The following is a 16175-nucleotide window of genomic DNA, read 5'->3' as shown; positions in this document are numbered from 1 at the left end:
CTTAAACAGCCAGCTCAGGATGAGAATAAAGAGTGTCTGTTGAAACAGTCTGAGTGAGATGACAAGGTCTGTAATCTGATCCTCATTTCCCACAACACAAGAATATAAATAATGTTGCAGAGAGTTAACTGGTTGTCAGAATTGTTTTTTCTTAATCAGCAGCTTATTCAGAAGCAGAAAATGTTTCAAACCAAGACTTCAGGATACCTCAGCTTAATTAATGCCCTTGTCCACAAGGGACACCTAAAACATTCAGATAAAGCTAAGAATTTAGGTGAATATTAGGAACTTCAATCCATGTAACATTCAGAAAATACCTGCTTGACTTCCTGCAGTCCACACTTGTCTACCTTGTCATATTAAAGTCTTCACTGTCTGCCTGATGGTTTGCTTCTGGTAATGCTGGAATCCAGCAGCTTTAGCTGCTGTACTCATAACAGGCATCCCTGAGTTCCAAAACCTGGGTTTCCACAGCCTGTATTAGGCTCCCTTGTGAGTTCTGAGCACAGGTAACAGAGGAATAACGCAAATCTGCTATGAACACAGATCTCCCAAAATACTGCCATAATTATTTCTGAAAGCACAGAAAATGATGCAGTAGATGCAGTGCTCCCACAGGAAAGGGGGCAACTGAGTTCAATACCCTCTTTGGCCTGAAGCAGTTAAAAAATTAGATCTACAACTGAGCAGACTATCACAACCACATGAACACAGACTCCTCTTGAATCAGAGCATGCCATGCCTTGAAATTATGATATTCTCTAAAAATGAACCTGGTTCTTCTGGGCCAGACAACAAGGAGCAAGACCATCACTACACAGTTCAGTGATCAAGGCACTCAGGAACTGATTCTTAGTTTCTTCAAGACAAACAAATTTTAGATCCAGCTCATTTTCCAAGAGAAATTACTCCCAACCAAGATGCACTTCTTGCAAGTCCCAAGCAGAAATGTCCAACTCTACCCAGTGTAACACAAAGTAAATTCTGACCTGTGACTCCACAAAGAGTTTGTCTTAGGAGTAAAAACTTAGCAAGAGAGAACAAAAGTTTTGTTCTCAAATATTTGAAAAAACATTCAGAAATAGTATCCATCATCACTTTACTCTTTTTGTGAAGAGGGGATGACATTGATTATTCTGGAGGTACATGAGATCTTAATAATCTCAAGCACAAGTGTTTAACTGACAGCAGTTACCACAATTGTCATACATAAACCTTAGAGTCAACCTAGCAGAAAGATTAAATGTGTGCCAATTAAAACAGTGAGCTTCTGGTGATCCTCTGTTTCTGTGAGAAATGTTTTCTAAAGTCTACTAGCATTGTAAATACTACTTACTTTATATAAATATTCAATACTAAATGAGAACATCAAACATTTTCTTTCTTGTCCACTCCCAAAAGCAATAAATCTCAATCTTTGTATTGACAACTCACTGCCACAGATTTTAAAATGGGCTGCTGTATCCAAATTTGCTTTCAGTATCTGCTCAAGAAAAGAATGCTGTATTGTTAAAGACATGTTTCTTTAAGCACCATGAATTGCTTGTTCTGTATAACAGCAAGGTAAATATTTATAGGCAACTAAACAGTATGTTGTATTTTTCACTTCTACAGGAAAAAACCTCAGGAAAAACAATACACCTGTTTAAATCATCCTCAGTGACTATGCAAGCATAAATTAATTTTCCCAGTTTCCCAATGTTACCATGTTCCATCACCTGAACATCTACATTAGGTTTTTTTCTGTCAATTTCTCTGATGAATATGAACTAAAACTAGAGATAGTGTTGCTGGTTCCTATATCAACAATGAGAATTTAATAAAGTGTCCTACAGATAAGCAGGAATGCATTACACCTACTGTTTGTATATTCCCTGACAGTATTTCTTTTCCTCTTGCCACCAAATATTGCAATGCACAAAGAATACATGCACCAGCTTGAAGTGCTCTAGTATGACAATGGTATCTGCATAAAGCGCAGACGTGCTCTCTTCTCTCAGTTCTAATGAATAATGGAATAGATGAACAAATAATAGACTAAAGACATAAGTAATGGAATTGTCAGATAAAAATGGGCCTATGGAAGGAAACAGGGGTGCAAAATGCTTATTCCTTGGCTCCCTTCAAGCTTCTATATTAGTGGCTGAGAGAAGAAACCAGTCTCCCCCAATTTTCTATGTAGCTAATGGTTTCTCTGACTCATTCTCTAAGTCTCTAAGATTGAGGTATCTGGTAGATACTTACACATCTCCCTTTCCAAGGAGAGGACAAGAAGACTTAAAAGCAGGATCCCTGAGGGCCCACTGAAATAAATCAACCCTAAATGCTAAAGAGCTCAAAATAAAATAGATTTAACCAAAAATCTATAGCACTAGACTAAAAAATATTCTCAGTACTTGAAGAACTGGTGCAAGTTGTCTTCCAACCACTGCTATTAGAAAACTCAATCTAAGAAATATTTTTCATAATTAAATACTGTGTGCACTGCAGTTAGGAAATATCGGTGTTGTTTTTTAAGGCAACAAGTAATTTGCTTTTAATAGAAACAGGCTTTCTATTTAACAAGAATATAGTCAGAAAGAGGATGCCTAAAAACATCAGATAACTTCTTCTGACAGCTAAGAAGTTTTGTCCCTAACGAAATTACATTAACTTCTGCTTACCTGAGTGGCAATCTTTCAGTAATGACTGCAATAAAGGAAACAGACTAAAAAGAAATTCTGAGCTAATTTCAGTGTGTATCTTTAAAAAATTCTAGGTTTATCTAGGACTGCTGGATCAGACTACTCAGTTTATTTTCTGGAACCACAGAGGGAGGAAAAAAGTAAGACAAAAAAAAGTGTGTAGTCCCATCTGACTGCAAAAAGACTAAGAATTCATTAGACCAAATTTCAGAGCTTATTTTCTGCAAGACGTGGAAAGAATGTGATCTCATGGCTGTCATTTCAATAACATGCCTGTCATATTAAAGCAGAGAAATGACAGATTACATTAAGATTTATGGGTGAAAAGCCTATGGCAGCATGCAATTTTCCTTTTAGATACTAACAGTATCTAAGTTACTAGTCTATAAAACAGCCTGAATCATGGTATAAGCACTCGACAAAAATATCTCCTGCTGTTGTCACCACAGAACTTACAGATGTTCTCCCAATAAAGAAGTATCATTAGGGCTAATTGCCTACTGTCAGTATCTTCTGTGCATGATGGGTCTCTACACAGAAATGTAGAAGACACCTCTTAGATCAGAAGCATTAATGTATCTTGAGCAAGCCATCCACCAAAGCATTATTTAGTGTTTGTAATGGAAAGAAATGGAAGGAGGTACTACCATGAAATGCAGAAAGAATGTCAGGGGGCAGTAAACAGGTCACCTCATAATGCCACTGTTCCTCAAAAGTCCTCATAATGCCATTGAAGAATCTGATATCCAGCCAAGCAATAATTATGTAAGATTACAAAAGCAATCTGCAGCTCTTTCCATATCCTTGATACTGCTCCTCTTCTAATGTCGAAGCAGTGCTCAGTTGTCAGTTCTTGTGATTTCATCTGCATTTATGATGCTGGTCTTAAATCTCTAGATACTGGACTAACATGACCATACCAGCCATTACAGCTTTCCTTCTGCCATTAGAGGAAGATGGTTCCCACCTGTATGACTACAGAGCAAAAACTGAACATGTGAAATATCCATGTTTAAGCACAAAACACCACTATATATATAAATTTAACCATACTCATTCTTACAGTCTTTTCTGATCAACTCATAATATTCGAAGGCCTAGAAATGAGTAAGAGAAGCTGAAAATGGTCTACATTTCTTTTCAGTTCTTATCAGTTCTTTACAAGAATACTAGGAGGCAGTAATGCACCTCCATTCGACTACTTTATTGTCAAAAAATATAACACCATACTTCAATAGTCATTGTAACAAATAGAAAGTGTAAGATAAATCCTCCAGAGGTACAAAGTCACATGCTAAAAACACATACAGCAAAAACTTGCAGAATATTTCATTTTCAGTGTTAGAGGAATTAGAGAGCCAAATATAAATGGACCCTGGCAAATAAATGTAAAGGTAGCATAAGAAACTGTATATTAAGCAGCTTTTGTCTGTATTTACAAGCAGAACCCAAATTCTAGCGTACACAAATTAAAGAACAGTAGTGTCATAGTTATTCTAAAAGGAAATAGCGACATTTAGAGGGGAAAAGGAAAAAAAACCTTCTTATCCAGTAAAGCAGGGAAAAAAAAAAAACCAACAAAAAACTCAAACACCTTTTCATACAGAAGGCAGGAAAAAAAAGGGGAAAAAAACATGAAAAGCACGTTATCATCACAAAGTTGTTATTTGCCAATAAAATGCACTATTTTCCTGATAGTTCAAGTTCATTGTAATCTTCTAACTTCTCCCAGGGAATTCCATATCCTCAGACAAAATACAAATTGCTGACATAATTCATTAGAAGTTCATTTTGACGATCAGACCTCCTTTCTCTTCCATAAAAATAATCAATCCAAAATACCGAGTATCCCACTAGGGGAGATAACATATAAAGCTGGGCATATCTTTCCAAAATAAGTATTTGGTTGGTTCTAGAGGCCAGATTCTTTTGCTTGAAGCATAAACCTGAAACACATTTAATCTGCCTGATGTATATTTTCACTTAAAATAAGTAAAGTGAAACTGTGTCGATGATGTTTCATCTGTATTGAAGAAGATGCAAGGTGTAAAATAATGTGATGTTTTGCCTTTCACACTGCCATATAGACCCACTGACCACTTCTGTTCAATAGACTTTTCAAGCTGGTTTTAATCCAGTTTGAGAAACAATGCTGCAAAAAACAAATTGGGCATCACCAGAAGTCAGTCACCAATTCAGTTTTACAAATATTTATGTGATATTCTTTCCTTCATTTCTGTTGCACAAATTTGGGAGTTCTTGACTCCCAACAATTTTAGCAGTTTTGTGAGCCACTGAAACAATTTTGGAGCCGAGTAACTGAGGAGGTGTGCAGGAGAAGCTCAGAAGGGACAAGGTGACATGCAGGTATGTCTCTCCACATTCAGTGACAACACTGTTCTTATGCTGCTCCAGATTCAGTTTGAGTGGGCCAGCAGAAAGTGTGCTGAGACCAAATCCAAAGGCACACCTGTGGTGCTCCACTCTCCTGTATGTGGGAAATCCTTCACTGCCACTACCAAGTGAGATCTCCTTTGGTGTGTGCCTGCTGTGCTGTCCAGTGTGACTGCAGACACCTCCTGCACAAGGCAACCTCACTCTGCATTTCTGCCTGAGGAACAACCAGCTGAGCCACCAACATGCACTTCCAAATCGGCTTTCATCTGGCATGACAGATAAATGCTGTGCTGCCAGAGGTGCTGCCAACACCCAAGTTACTATCTTTACAGCGTATGCTCAATTAAGAGAGCCTGCCTCTAGTGCAACTCCTCTTTCATAACTCATTGTTCCCTTTCTGAAGGCTTTGAGGGAGCTGGAAGTAAGTTGGCCACTCAGACACAGGCACTGCAGCCAGGCAATTTGGAGTTCTGAGTTTATTCTCATTTCATCTAGTTCTTCAGGGAAAGAATACACTGTTCTGTCCTGGCAATATAGTAGATTATAAAGGCACTTTGAAAAACATCTATTTGATATCAAAATAAACATAAATAATTTAATAGTTGGTCTCCCTAAAAATATTTTATTTAGATATCAGAAATCTATTGACAAGCAAACTATTGGCCTTGATTCTCCATTACAGGTAATCTATGCTTCACATCTCATGCAAAAGATGGAAGTGGAAAAGAAAGAATTTTCATGGATTCCATGTGTGATACCAATAACAGTTCTCCATCTCATTATAAATAAGAATTAGACACACCATTAGCCAATATATACAGTCAGTACAAATCAGTCTTCAAGTTTGAATTAGAAAACAGGGAAAAAAGGATATTTATCATTACTAGAGAACAGTAGTATCACTCTTAAATACCAGTATGTTGTCATCCCTTCATTTTTAAAAAGAAGTGCTGCTGAATAATGATTCTGTTTTGGCATAAATGCTAATTGTTTACATACTTAGATATATATTGCACATATTTACAATTATTTATAATTTCACTGATGTAAACTTAAAACTACTGTGGGGATACTTCCCACATTTACAATAGAACTTTGCTGGATTCTCAAGAATGTTCAGATTAGGAAATAGTACAGCTGATGGCAAACTTACTATATTTCTAAATTCTCTCTTCTTTATTACTCACAGCTGGTGGCAAAGATGTGTGATGCTGCCATTCCTCATAAAATGAGCAAGGTTCAGTAAACATATGGAAGATAGCAAAGATTTTTTAAAAACTGAAGTGTGTAGGAAAGGCAGTAATTTTAAGGATTAGACTATGGTTAGCATTATCTGATACTTCTCAGTGCCAGAAGACGAACATCCATTCAGCCCACTTCCACAAGCAGTGGGAAACTATTCTGGGGAAAGTACTCTTTAGCTAATGCAGAATTCATGCTCTAGGGGTTATTAGTTTTCTTTAAGTTGCCACGGCTTGCAAAAATTACTCATGGAAGTTTCCACAGTGCCGTGCTATTTTTCTGAGCACACGGAGAGACTATTCTAATGCTTTCCTGACTACCCAGATGTTCATTGCATTGAGCTAAGCACGCTGAACAGCAATGGCAAGCCTCTGGCTACACACTGCTGAGAATCACAACCCAGCAAGCAGGGAGTAAGTAACACAGTACCCTCTCCAGGTTCCTGCCTTGATGGGAATTCAATGAGCAGACGTCTGCAGAAGAGCCATTAGCATAAGAAAAGCAAATTCGAAAACCATAAAAAAAAACCCCACAGAAAAATCTTAGCGGCCTAATTTCTCACAATAAAAAAACTGGAAAAAAAAAAATTGGAAAAAAAAACATTTTGAGGGGGTGGAGGGATACTCTTAGTGGAAAACCTCCTCTTAAGAGAATCTTTCAAGCCTGGAAAACCAGAAAGGGCAAAAGGAAATCTTGCCTGTCCTAAGGCTCACATTCAGTGTATCAGTCACCTCTGCCTATGTAGAAATCCCATCAGAAGTCCCACCCCACACAAAGTAGTTAGAGCTCATAATTGGACATACCCTTTTTTTCTTGGTAATGCCTCATCAGTAGGTTTAACCCTCTGTGCAATGCTGACTGCTGATTATGCAATTGCTTAACCCATTTAAAATCAGAAGCTTTCAATTACATTAACTAGATGGTAAATTAAAATGCGAGCTAAAAAAATTGCAGGAATCTTTTTAAAAGCATTTGTCTCTTTATCTTTCATGCATTTTTATTTATTTTTCATTTAAAATGTATAATTATTCTTTAACTATAAACATCTAACTAGAATAAATTAAAATTTGGAATTTGAATGGATAATGTTAGCCTTACTGACTTTTTTCTGAATTGTGATTTTAAAAGATACTAACCCTTGGACCAAAGATAAGACCAACAGTAATATTAATCAAAGGAAAGGATTTGATTTAGTGTCAAAGCAAAGGCTTATCTGTTCAGTATAGCTGGATTTTTATTTGACCTCCTTCAAAAGATGAAAATGGGTTTACACAATGTCACAAAGGTCAATTACCTACTACCTAAAAAATTTAGAGCTAACTCATTCATTTTTCAGTAGAATACCACCTTGTTCAAAAACACGTTCATCTTTGAACACTTTGCTTCAGTAAAAGAAAATAAAGGGAAGAATATTTTTTGAAACTACTAGGACAGTGAGACAGAAATAACTGGAGAGGTGACTAGAGATTAAACCTATTCAATATTGCTGAACTTACAAAAAATTGTGCCAATATAGAAAACTCAAGATTAAGTGGGTTAACAAGGCACGTACATTGATGTATATATTTGACTATTACTTTGATATTATAATGAAGTTTTATAGATCACATTAAGATTTATGGGATAAAAACATTCATCTAAGTCACTGAGACAATAACAAACGGATTATTTCACCAAATAATTAAAATTCTACTGTATTTATGGCTAGAAATATTCAATTTGTCATCCCTAGAACAGATGCCAGATTTCCTTCCATTCACATTCTCTTTGGAAAACTCCAACAGTCATAGAATAATCCTATCTATGATAAGGAAAAAGAAAATGGAAACCATCTGGATTCTCAAACCATCTCATACCATCAACACTATTCCATATCTCTCACTTTATAGGGAAACGAATTTGTTAACAACTTCTAAACACATTCAATCATCATTTCGGACTTCCTTTTCAGGCTTGTCTACATGCACTACTAATTATTTAAACTAACACCCTTAAAATGGCTGAGCAGGGACAAAACAGAGCTTACGAAAAGGCATGTACTACTTAATTCTTCTGTTACACAGTTGCTGCATATCAAAAGGCAACATGAGGAAAAAAAAAAAAGAAGATAGCTACTTACTCTACAGTTCCTAATATTCTTTCAGATATATTATCCATTTAGGCAATATTTGCACATGCACATAACTAGCTTTTTCAAACAATAAAGTATCCATCTGTCACTCAATACTGTGTCATGGCAAAAAAGGAAAGATTGCTAAGGCAAGGTGGGCTCAGCTGTCTGTTTCTTCCTGGAGATGAGAAAATGCAGGAGGCTGGGAAAAGCCTGAGAAACGTAGCCTATTCTGCTTCTATAATCTCCAGGTGCCACTGGTTTGACGACAACTTTACCACAGGCAAAATAATCCACCCAGTAAAAAACTGGACAGCAAAAGCAGCAGCAATGGAAGACATGTCCATGTGGCTCCACTGTCCCACAGAAGTCTGGAGAAAACGTGATTGTGTAATACAGCTATCTGCTGTACTAGTACATGAATGCAGAGCTGCAGGACTCAGAGATGTGGGATGGAAAACTCCTCAATGCTACCTACCAGAGGTTTTATTTCCAAGAGAAAGACCGGACTGCTTTCTGAAATCACTAGTGAGAGGAACAATGCAAGGAGCACACAAGCAATTTCTCGCTGCTTCACTCAGAGGCAAAAAAGGGGGAAAATGAGAATCTCTTTCCTTAGGAAATGCTTCCTGAATCTTTGATGTTATCAAGAAATTTTCAATAATATTAGAGTGACAGTATAGGCTATTTTGAAACCAGGAGTTCTTTTGAGGTGATGAACAGTAAAAGGAATTGCTCTGGGCAGTTACTACTACTGCTAAATAACTGCCAAGTGAAATCTCTCTCTGGCATCAAACAAATCAGTTCTGAAAGATTCTAGCACATTAGTTTTTAAAACACGGGTTCAGTATATGGCAGAACTGAGTGTTACATGTTTTAGGAAGGGAAGATAGGAAAGACAGACTTTGACAGTCACCAACCAGTCCAAAAGCAAGAGCACCATACACTGAATATTGGAATATCCCTGAATTACAGAACATGAATTGGAGTAGATGAAATCTAATGCAGTCCTAAAAAAAGGATACTCTACCCTCACTTCCTTTCCCTTCAAGGACTAGATGAAGATCAATTAAATGTTCAATAGACAAAATACTTCCTTTGCAAGAAAAAGTTGGCCTTGGAATTCTGGAAGAGCAATAGCTTACAGGAGCACCTGCAGAGATGCAACCTCACAGTCTTTTTTCCTACAGACTTAGAGGAATTGTCCCCCAGGGGCAGCACCTGAACCATCACAGCACAAACTTCACCATTCAAAAGTAGCTGTCAGTATCTGATTTTCAGACTCTATTCAGTTTCTAGAGGTCAATGTGCTAAAAAGCTACCTTATGCTGGAAACTCAAAAAAAAAAAAAAAAAAAAAAACAGAGAACTTTAAACTGTGTGGCACCCAAAGAAGCAGATGATGCAAAGGTTCCACTCTAATGACAGAAATTATGAAAAGGAACAGAAGGATAGCTGGATTATTTTCATTCCTTCATGATTTGGGGATAGGGGAAAAGAGACAGAGAAGCAGAAAACCACAGAGGAAACACTGCTACTCTGGTCAGTATCCTGGCCAACACTTCTGTCCCAATTATATAGACATCCATGTAGGTGGCAAGCTGATGGCAGTGGGGGGATGGCAAGTTTGGCCTCCTTGAGAAGAGAGCAGGAGTTGCTGTGTGCCAGATACATCCAGTCCCACCTGGATCCACACCATGGGACAGCTGAGCCCACCAACCAAGTTGGTGGTGCCTCCATGAAAAAGTATTTAAGTTAGGGCACACACACAACACAGGCAGAGAAGCAGGAAAAGAGTGAGAAATAGCAGTGCCCGCACCAAGGTCAGAGAAGTACATGCTCCATGATAGAGCCAATACTCCCTAAAGGACTGCAGCCCACAGAGGATCCACACTGGAGCAGAGGATGAGTAAGAACGAAGGAGTAGAAGAGAACCACAGTCCTTCCCTGCGCTGTTCATTGCCTCACTGCAGGGACTGAGTGCCACCTGTGGCGATAACAAGGGGGAAGGAGAGGAGTCTGGAGGGAAGCTGAGAGGTCTGGGAAGTGAGAGGTGTTTTCCTGAAGTGTTTTAATGCTGGCTTCATTTTTCATTTTTGTTTCACAACATCTGAGTCAGTCAATACGTATTAATCAGTAATAAACTAATTTACTCCACTCAAGTCTGTTTTGTCCATGATGACAATCACAAAGGGATCTTCCAGCCTTTATCTTGACCCATGAGCTTTCTCATTCTTTCTGTTTTATTCCCCACCCCACAGGATGGGGTAGGAAGAGAGCAAGTGGCCATGTGGGATGAAAATAAAATCTTTAAAAAATCTTTAAAATCTTGGCTGTGGGCTGAGGCCATGCCGCCGCCACCACCACCCCTAGAGTCGGCTGAGCCCCGAAGGGCACTGAGGGCCAACAACTGCGACAAGGATGAACCAGCAGCATCAGACAGCATTTTCTGGTGTCTGTTGCATGCTTTAACCCCCAGATATTCAAGTTTCACAGGTAAAACAACCAGAAATAATATATGCACAATTTAGTTACAAGCATTGCTTTAAATTATAATGTCTTGAAACCATAGCCAAGGAGCATCTATCCCTTCAGGGGAGCAGCTGCCTGCACACGGTAGGCACAGGTTGGAATCTAATTTTGACCTCAGAGGTAGCAACATTCTCACCTCTTTTTGAAATTGGAATCTCTTGCTTGACAGTCATCTCGTTATTAGTTTTACATTTAGGAAATTAACCATTTTTTGTATTTCTTTCATCTTTGCTGGTTAGAAAGGCGAGCCGAAATTAAAAATGCTACTCGGAACTATCTGCTCCACAGCAAAACTGAATTATGCTTCCATCTGACAGCGAGAAAAGCATTCACCGCTGGGGCATTAAAGTGTACACCGATATAGGAGCAGGGGGGAGCCCCCAGTGCTGACGGGAGCGCCCAGGGGACAGCGGGAGCCGGGCCCGGTGCGGCACCGAGAGCCGCCGGGATCTGCCGGCGGGGCTCCCCGGCCGCTCTATTTATACTACGGTATGTTTTGCATTCAGACTTTCCACTGCAGGCAGCCCGGGTCAGGGGATCCGCTCTGCCAGGGGAATCTGACAGGTCAGCTCAGCAGGAGTTATTTATAGAGGGCGGGGGACTGAGGGAAAGGATGCGATCGGCATCGTATTCTTCTGCCGCGGGGCTGCGGACTGGGAGAGGCACCCAGGAGCAGCCCCCCCTTCGCCGCTCAGCACGGCCGGGTAAGGCGGCCGCGGCCGGGAGAGGGGACAGCCCGCCGGACACGGGGGCTGCTGCGGCGAGAGCCAGAGGGACAAGGCCCAGGCGCTCTTCCTTCCCTCTCTGCCCCCACTTTAACTCCTGGCTCTCGGGGAGCGAGGGCCACCCCAATCCCCGCAGTCCCAGCAAGTGGAGGGGGGCTCTGACGCCCTGGCACCCAGAGTGAGGCCCAGCACAGTTCTGTGTAAAACTGCACACGCTCACAAGGCAACAGCTGACTGGGGAGGGCCAAGAGAATTAAAAATTCAGAGGCAATGAGAATAGTCAGGCTGCAGCTATGTGGATACTGTCTTCAGTCACTGCTCTGAGTCTGAAAACTTTTGTGAGGAGGACCTAACCTTTCTTTCTCCCACTATGACAAGCCATCACTTCACAGCAGGTTATCACCTACCCTTCTCTCCTGGCACTGGAGAACTCTATGTACCCAGCCTGCCACTTATGAGGTCCATTTCTTTTCAGTAGGCAAAGAAACTGGGACAGATTATAAGCACCAGTATTTCAAACTGTAATCAGACTGCCCCCCTCAAGCCCTGCTGCTTACTTAGCTGCTTCATCCTGGAGGCATTTAACTATCAGGAGGTGTCTGGCAGCCACATTTGAAAGGGCCTAAGCTGTATGTGCAAGTCTAAAACTGCCCTGCTGCAAGTGGCCTGACATCCGCCCCTGCCAAAGCCTGGCTGGCATTCAGAAACAAGACATTCATCTGGCCTTTTAAGCACTTGCTAAGGATACCTGACACGCTGACAGGACTCTTCCCACACAATGTAGCTATAACCACCATCTTTTAAAACCTGACCACACAGGAGATAGTGCCAGTGTATGTAACCACCAAACAGCATGATCTGCTCAGCCTGAAAGCAGATGACCTGATACCGAGGGCCTCCCAGTCCAGGTGGGGTCAAAGCCACAGGTCTCATGTCTTAAGGAAATGCCAGTAGTGCTTATATTGTGTCTTCTGGATTGGGATGACCTGAATCTGCTGGGCCTCAGCATGGCAAAGATTGACAGAGCTCGAACATCCACTTATCCACACTGAAGCACTGTCTTCCTGCTTGGAAGTTTACAGTTCACCATTTGTTGGATAGAGCAGTTGAGCAGGAGCTGCTGGATTTCTTCACCAGTTACAACAGTCCCAAAATTCCCTTGCCTGTTTCACCTTCACTTGAAAGGACCATTCTCCTTCTGACGAAAGAGATTTCTGTCTAGGTGCTTATCCACCTCAGCCTCTGCACACATTCCTTGTCTAGCTGTGCGACTAATGACAAGAAATTATGTGTCTGGCAATACATGGGCTTAATACAATGCCAGGACAGTAATGTTCCTCAAGGGAGCTGAGTGCTAAGACCTAAACATGTATATCAGCTTAGCAGGAAAAGAAAAATTTAAAAAGGGCAACTCCTACATTCAAGTAAGCCCACATTTTAAAATAATTACTGGCACTGTTAACAGTCCTGGCTTTGACTTGTATCTGCAGACATCATCTAATACATAATTAACAGCCAGACAGTAACAGAGATATATAAAATTGCCCTGTGCACATTTATGGAACACCTCCAATCATGACACATTTCCAACCATCTACATACAATACCTTTAATTCACTGGACATTCAAGTTATCTGCTTACAGTTGAGTGCCAGCTAAGACTTGTGGAAAGGAAGTGAATGTTTTCTTCAGTATTTTATAGTTCCAGCTCTAAAAGACTAAGGAAAAACAATATTTTGTCCTGATGACCTCATGAGATACTAAAAGCACAAGCAAACTTCTCTAACATGGGAAAGAGTGCTGTACTGCCTGGCTCACCACCATGAGAGCCTTCTCAGGAAAATGAGTGCTGGTGGCTTCCTTAAAAATGCATGCTGAGTGAGGATTATATGTGGGGTTGGAGGGCCAGGCTTCTCCACAGACAGAAAGACCTGTCTGCCTGTTGGGGTACTTCATAAATGGCCTTTGGAGGAGGGGAAAAAAGTCATGAGCATTTCATGTCTAAAAGAGGTTTAAACACTGTTTAGGACTCCTTTGTTCAGATGGAGAAGTCCCCATCTTTCTACAGAACCTAGATGTCCAAGGTCCTCTGGGGATACCACCAGCTTTTATAGGGACACAGGCAGAACAGTTCTCGAATTTCTTGTATTACAACTTTTTTTTGCTGTTTGACTATCTCAGTGAAACATTCATTCATCCAAGTGCCACAGTACCCAAGAAGCTTATAACAGAGATCTCCAACTAGAGCATCCATTACAAAAACAAACAAAAGAATTTAGCCCTGCTGACTGGTCCATCTTTAAGGAACACAAGGAAGGGTGTATGCACCCATATGGAAAAACCCACTACCACATTCATACTGCTGAAAGCCAAAACTTCCCAAGAGATCCTGTGAATGCATTAAAAGCTCTAGATATTGGATTTCACTTCAGAGTTTCATAATCGCAACCAGACTACTAGTAAATTAAGCTAATTAATTAACTGCCTCCCATGAAATGCATCCAAAGACTCTGCTTTTTAAATCAAGCGGAGCAATGATACTACTAAAGTATACTGCCATGTTTATAAACTTGTGAAACCCCCTGCTGTGCCATTTCGGTCGCGTACGATCGGTGTGACAGCGCGAGAAGCTCCGTCGCCCTCTCCACATGTGCCACGCATCAGGCTCAGCACTCCGGCGCGGCCCTCGCCGGTCCCTCCCGGCGGCAGAGGGCGAGGGCAGGCGGTCCCTCCCTGCGGACGCTCCCGCTCGCTCGCCGTGGGCTCCCCGCTGTACAGCTGCGGCCCCGCCGCGCCCGCCCCTCTGACAGCGCACCGGCGCCGGGGACACGGGGGAGACACGGGCGCCCCTGCTAGCGGAGGAAGGGCAGGCTCAGGGGACCCACCCTGCAAACTCGCACTAGCGCAACAGACACCTCCTGCAAGTTCCCTCTCGCCCCCTCTTATGCAGCCTTTCCCATAAGGACGGAAGACTCCCTCATCCCTCCCCACAGGTGTGTGCTGATAGACTGCCCACACCACACCTGCGCTATCCCCTCCGGACACTTGCAACCACACAGGCTGGCTCTCCCTGGAAGGATTAAGTGCCCACTCTGTGACCCTGTACAGGATAACCTCCTGACGGCCAGCGGTATCATCACGCCGGACAGCCGTGGGAGGGGTGGGGCGGGTCCCTCCACCCGACACCAGGGTGCACCGACGCAAGGATAAAGCTAGCTCCCGCTGATGCCGGGAGGCAACTATCGCGCCGGAGTCACGATGCATCCCCCCCCCGGGAGCCCAGCCGCCGATGGAGCTGTCATGACAGCCCTGACAGAGGTTAAGCCTAAACTTTGCTCCCGCAAATCCTGGCCGGACCTGTTGTCGGATTCGAACAACCCCTCTCTGCTCCTTCCAGCGGCAGAGCATTTACCGGGCAGAGCAACCCCGCTGATCTTCCGCGCTTGGTGAGAAAAGCGGGGCGAGGGCGCCGCTCTGCTCTCCCTGAGACGCTGACAACGAACGCTTGTTGGCTGCGGCTCACCTGCAGCCCGCGCTTCTGAACGCGGCCGTCCCCGGCGCGACCCCGCAAGTTTAAACACAGGAGCGCTCCAGGACGTCCCCATCGCGGCATGCTGGGCGCGGCCGTCACTTGTCCCCGGCCGTCCCCCAGGCCGCACCTCCCGGGTACACGGCCCCGTCCCTGCCTGCGAGCCACGGGTCCCTTCTCGCTACAACAGCTCGGCGAGGGGGTTGCCCCTCCTCCGCTTGCCCGAGCACCCTACCGCTCAGCCCCGCGGCGGCAGCGCAGGCTGTGCGCCGAGCACGGGAATTGCCCCTGGGCCGGCTGCGGCCAGGGGTCTCCCCCGAGCGCGCTGTCCCCGCCCGCAGCCCGGGGGTCGCCGAGCGGCGGAGCCAGCCGCCTCCCCAGGCCCCCGGCCCGCGGTCCCCAGGCGGCCCCCGGCGAGGAGGGGAGCGCCCCGAGGTTCGCCTTACCCGGCTGGCGGAGAGGACCTGCCGGTAGCGCTCCTCCTCCGCAGGCAGGGCAGGGAACTGTTGCGTGGAGAGCATGCTCTGGCTGCTGCTGACCCCTCTCCACTTTGGCCGCCCCCTCACCGTTCTCTACCTCGGTCTCCGACGAACCTCGTCCACCCGCCTCCTGCACAGACACACTTGCGAGGAGGGCTTCGCATTTTGTCTGCTCTGCAGCCTCCCCCTCCCCGCTCCTCCACCCAATAATAATAAACCTCCGCGAGAAAGAGCCACATCCCCACCCCTTTCTCACACAAGGCTCTACCCCTTGGGGACACGCTGAGAGACAGCCCACTTGCTAATTTCGCCCTAAAGCCATCCCCCAGGGAGGGCGGATGGAGTGGGCATCAGGTTTTGCGCCCCTCCCCATCCCCCCATCCGGTTAAGGGACGCCTCGTCACGCTGCGAAGGGCTTTAGAAAAGCCCGAGTCAGAGATGATGTAAGGGGCAATATCCCGCGGAGTTCGCCCCTCGC

At 43.4% G+C, this 16175-nt stretch overlaps 1 protein-coding gene across 2 annotated transcripts in view; it reads right to left on the bottom strand.

The window, feature by feature from the left end:
• CORIN (corin, serine peptidase) overlaps window positions 1–16175 on the bottom strand; it is a 126071-nt gene that overhangs the window by 109580 nt on the left and 316 nt on the right. Inside the window, exon 1 of one of the 2 annotated variants that reach the window (XM_059844888.1) lies at window positions 15665–15853. The exons of the other annotated variant lie outside the window; for it this stretch is intronic. Within the exon in view, the coding sequence (XP_059700871.1) occupies window positions 15665–15739 (75 nt within the window). The 5' untranslated portion in view covers window positions 15740–15853. Of the gene's footprint in view, window positions 1–15664; window positions 15854–16175 lie in introns of those variants that run through there. 2 annotated transcript variants of the gene reach the window in all.

The sequence above is a fragment of the Haemorhous mexicanus genome, chromosome 4, assembly GCF_027477595.1.
Source record: "Haemorhous mexicanus isolate bHaeMex1 chromosome 4, bHaeMex1.pri, whole genome shotgun sequence".
Taxonomy (NCBI): domain Eukaryota; kingdom Metazoa; phylum Chordata; class Aves; order Passeriformes; family Fringillidae; genus Haemorhous; species Haemorhous mexicanus.
Note: the sequence above shows the minus strand (reverse complement) of the source record. Positions and strands in the feature narration are given on the sequence as shown.